The 4,369-nt window shown below is 30.5% G+C and overlaps 1 protein-coding gene across 2 annotated transcripts in view; it reads left to right on the top strand.

The window, feature by feature from the left end:
* LOC108756233 (nose resistant to fluoxetine protein 6) overlaps positions 1 to 4,096 on the top strand; it is a 16,913-nt gene extending 12,817 nt beyond the window's left edge. Inside the window, exons 3-10 of one of the 2 annotated variants that reach the window (XM_018499867.1) lie at positions 12 to 187; positions 429 to 586; positions 1,362 to 1,457; positions 1,979 to 2,538; positions 2,800 to 3,105; positions 3,293 to 3,467; positions 3,689 to 3,831; positions 3,908 to 4,096. In XM_018499867.1, the coding sequence (XP_018355369.1) occupies positions 12 to 187; positions 429 to 586; positions 1,362 to 1,457; positions 1,979 to 2,538; positions 2,800 to 3,105; positions 3,293 to 3,467; positions 3,689 to 3,831; positions 3,908 to 4,036 (1,743 nt within the window). In that variant the 3' untranslated portion in view covers positions 4,037 to 4,096. Of the gene's footprint in view, positions 1 to 11; positions 188 to 428; positions 587 to 1,328; positions 1,458 to 1,978; positions 2,539 to 2,799; positions 3,106 to 3,292; positions 3,468 to 3,688; positions 3,832 to 3,907 lie in introns of both variants that reach the window. The other variant, XM_018499866.1, reaches the window with a different exon arrangement.
* The last annotated feature ends 273 nt before the right edge of the window (positions 4,097 to 4,369 follow it).

The following is a 4,369-nucleotide window of genomic DNA, read 5'->3' as shown; positions in this document are numbered from 1 at the left end:
TGTCTCGTTAGACAAAACTGATTCACTTGGGCGTTTGTCTGCCGTTCTCATGCACTGCTTCTGACGTCGCCGTGATCGGGAAACTCGCCGCAAGCGAATTTGCAGCGAAGCATTCGACGATTGAAAAAGTCAGAGACCAGCATATTTCATACAATATGTACACAGATCCAGTTTTCTGGGTTCTATCGTAAGTTTATGAAAATAACATTCTTAGCTATTTACAATTACTTGCATTTGACTATTTGATTATCACAAAAAACAAGTCATATTTTGCAAAGACAAAAATATATAAAATTTATGTAATATAATTTATATATGGCCTTTATTAACATTGTTATATATTAAAAGATAAGTATTGATATATTTTGTTGATTAAATATACACAAGCAAGCAACAAGATGCAAAAATTAGAATTTAATACATTTTAGCGGTGTCAGTATGGTGGTTCTAATATTGATGATTCTTGGCACCGGATACGATTATTATCTATCGAAAAAAGCAGTCTGTAAGAGCAATGTAATCTATGATTTGGAGAAACATGGAAAACTCGATCATCTTACTAATGGCGATCGGAAGGTCATAAACGGTAAAAAGTCAATATTCATGTCTAAGAATTTTTTGATCACCTATTAATCATGTTAATCATTTACTATTACTTGTATCATTTGGAACGAGGTAGTATAAATATATTAAAATAATGAAAATTCTTGCTCCTTATAAAGAAATATTATAGAGCGTTCATGCATTTTTTGTGTATAGATTCTTTAATCAATTTAAAATTATTTTTTTAATTGTTCTTTTAAAAATTTGATCTTCAGTCTTTTTATATTAAATATTTCTTTATGAATTTTTAAATATTTTAAATTAAAATTTATTAAAGAAAGATGAATTTTTTAAATTAAATAAACAAGATTTTATTATTAATATACATACATAGAATTAAAATCGTTAGGTTTTAATCTTGGAAACTAATTTTTAAAGAGACATCTATTCCGGAAAAATAAGAAATCATGTAAGTAGAAAAAAATACGAGAAATCTAAAAGATTATGTAAACTGAAAATTATAGAATTATAGAATTATAAATGCACGAGACAAAATGTAGTTTTGGTTTCAGTAATATAATAACTACTTTGAGAAAAATCATTGTTATTATTATACTAATTCATACTATAGTAATTCTTTTAGAAATATTACAATTTAAAAAAAAAACAATTAACATAGTAATAGATATCTCATACCATAGAAATACAAATTAATAATGCACGACTTACAGACCAGACAAGACAAGGACGGTATTAAAAGTCACATGATATATTATATTCCGTAGCCGTTCAAGGTGAAGTCTACCTTCCTGTTCCAGTGGCAGATTCTAATAGCAATGGTGTGCAGTCGATCAATAATAACAATGGTCTCGAGAATGGTTTGCAACCGTCTACCAAAGAAGAGCAACATCTTAGTATGTTAAATTGTCTTATTCATTAAATGTAGAAATATTCCGAGAAATATCATAAAGGACAAACTAAAATTAAAATGTATATTTCTAAGAAATCTATAATAATTTACGAAAACTTCAAAATTTAACATTTATTCTGTATAAAATTATAAGCAAGACTAAATTTTTCTTCGTCTGTTTTTAATTTGTATTGATTTAATTTAATACAATTAATATACAATTAATTTACTAAATTAATTAATTAAAAATAAAGATATAAAAAGAATTACTTAAATAATAAACTTACACTTATATGTTATAACATATCCATATTCAAAGTATTCTTTTTTCTAATTTCAATCATAAAAATTAAATGATTAAATCAAAGCAGAAAGATAGAACGGAAATTAATAATTATAAGATTATTCCTTTTTTTATTCAGATTAAAATTATATAAATTATATACGTGATACAATTTTGTTCTTTTTAATTAGTATATCCGTTGCGATATAACGTACCTTTCAACTTTTTTATTATTTTTGCAGGTATTTTTGAAGAACTTCTACTTTCTTTCTCCGTTCCTGCTAATGTGAAGATTATCTGCGACCGTAATGTTGGCAGTGATACAATTAGCACTGTTCACGGACTCCGAGCGATATCGATGGCCTGGGTCATTCTTGGGCATACATGCATTATCGTTTTTAAGTATTCGGATAACATGGAGTATCGCAAAGTGGTAGAGAAGCGATTCCTCTTCCAGACCATCACAAACGGCGCTTTCAGCGTTGATACATTTTTCTTCATGGGCGGTTTGCTCGTGAGCTTTCTGTATTTCAGAACCAATGCCAAGGGAGATCTAAAGAGACTCACGCAGGGCACGCGAGGCTTCGCCGCAGGCACCCTAAAATTTATTGGGCTCCTTGTCTATCGATTTTGTAGGCTCACCACGCCGTATATGTTTATTCTGGGTGTAGTAGAGATCTCGATGAAGTATTTCTACACAAATTCCGTTTTTGAGCCTCCTACAGCAGATCACTATAACTGTCCCAATTATTGGTGGAGAAATTTGCTCTATATTAATACTTGGTTTCCCGTCGATCAAATGGTGTGTTTTTTTTTATTTATTCGCTATTACAGAATTCATAATTCTTTATACTTTCGGATGTTGGCTGCATAATTATTTTTATAATGCAATATTTTATAAAAATAATTATATGATATAGAATTTTAATTTCATGCTATTTATCTTTCTAATTTTAATTTGATCTCTATATTAGTCTTTTTTAATTGATCTTTTTTTAGAGATTTGCTAATCTTATTTTATCTCCATCAAACAAAGATGTAAGTTTACATTGTAATATTACAGTGTATGCTCTGGAGCTGGTATTTGGCGGACGATACACAGTTCTATATTGTGGGTGGAGTGATTTTGATACTGGCTACGAATCACTTCAAAATCGCAGCTTCCGCGTTAGTTGGTTTGTTAGTAAGCTCATGGATAACTACTGGCTATATCGCTTTAGTTAATAATCATATGCCGAGCATGGACGATCCGTTGGCCCTCTTCGACAAAATCTACGATAAACCGTGGACAAGATTAGGTCCTTATCTGATCGGCATGAGTGTCGGCTACTTTCTCTTTAAGACTGATTGTAAAGTGAAAATGTCTAAGGTATGTTGTTTCCGAGAGAAAATAAATTCAACGAACATGTCTAAAACAATTTAAAAACTGTGAAAGATTATGATTATATCTTTTAGGTCTTTATGACCCTTGTATTGCCTGAACATTCTTCCTTAATGCAAAATTATAAACTTAGTTTCTATTACTTAGAAAAGATTTTAGACATTATCATTTCTAGACTACCGTCGTTGTTGGATGGCTCTTGTCTTCTGCGTGTCTCTTAAGTTTGCTTTATGGTCTATATGAGACAGAGCTTACACCAGTCACTGGAGCTGCGTATTCATCTTTGAGTCACAGCGCGTGGGCGCTAGGCTTAGCGTGGATCGTAATAGCATGTAGTACTGGCTACGGCGGTGAGAAATAAATACATATTTCTGAAAAATTATTTCTGAAAATTAATTTAATTTAAATGAATGTATATTATATAGTAGTTCAACATCTTAATACTCGGATCGGTAAGGCGCTTCGTATTTAAATACATATTTGTTGATCAATCAGCGGATTAACTATAATAAATATTAGACTGATCAATTTGTATGAACTACACTGAAATATTAAATCAGTACTGTTTCAGGATACGTAAATAAGATTCTATCGTGGCCGCTCTTATATCCGTTCAGCAGAGTGACTTACTGCTCCTATCTAGTTCATCCGCTTGTGATTCGTCTAACCGCTATGAATCTAGACTCTCCGTTACACTTAGGCAAGGACATAATGGTAAGTCTGCAGCTAAGAAAAAAATTGTATGATCAATGATTAACAGCGGATTGTCATAAAACACTTTATTTTTCAGATGATAACATTTCTGGGGCAGCTATCGCTGTCGTACGCATTGTCATTTATAGTGTCAATCGCTTTTGAAGCACCGGTGGTCAGTATGCTGAAAATTGTCTCACCGAAAAAGCGGAAACGTATACAATAGAGATTAAAGTATATTTAATATATGTCATACACTCTCGTACAATTATTTATACGATCTTATTTACACATTATATATATAGATTTTATAAAGATCTGTGAAGAACAATGATAAAATATCGCGAACATTATACATACATACATATATATATATGTGTGTGTGTGTGTGTGTGTGTGTATGTATTGTAATACCATTTATTTGATTTGTTTCAAATATGTAAGAAATATATGTAGATTTTTTGTGTATTATGCTAGATGTAAAATAAATTATTTCTCTTTGTATAAATTCCAATATGGATAATATTTCATTAATGAAGAAAAATGTTTTGGAAAAAAG

Source organism: Trachymyrmex septentrionalis, unplaced genomic scaffold, assembly GCF_001594115.1.
Source record: "Trachymyrmex septentrionalis isolate Tsep2-gDNA-1 unplaced genomic scaffold, Tsep1.0 scaffold97, whole genome shotgun sequence".
Taxonomy (NCBI): domain Eukaryota; kingdom Metazoa; phylum Arthropoda; class Insecta; order Hymenoptera; family Formicidae; genus Trachymyrmex; species Trachymyrmex septentrionalis.
Note: the sequence above shows the minus strand (reverse complement) of the source record. Positions and strands in the feature narration are given on the sequence as shown.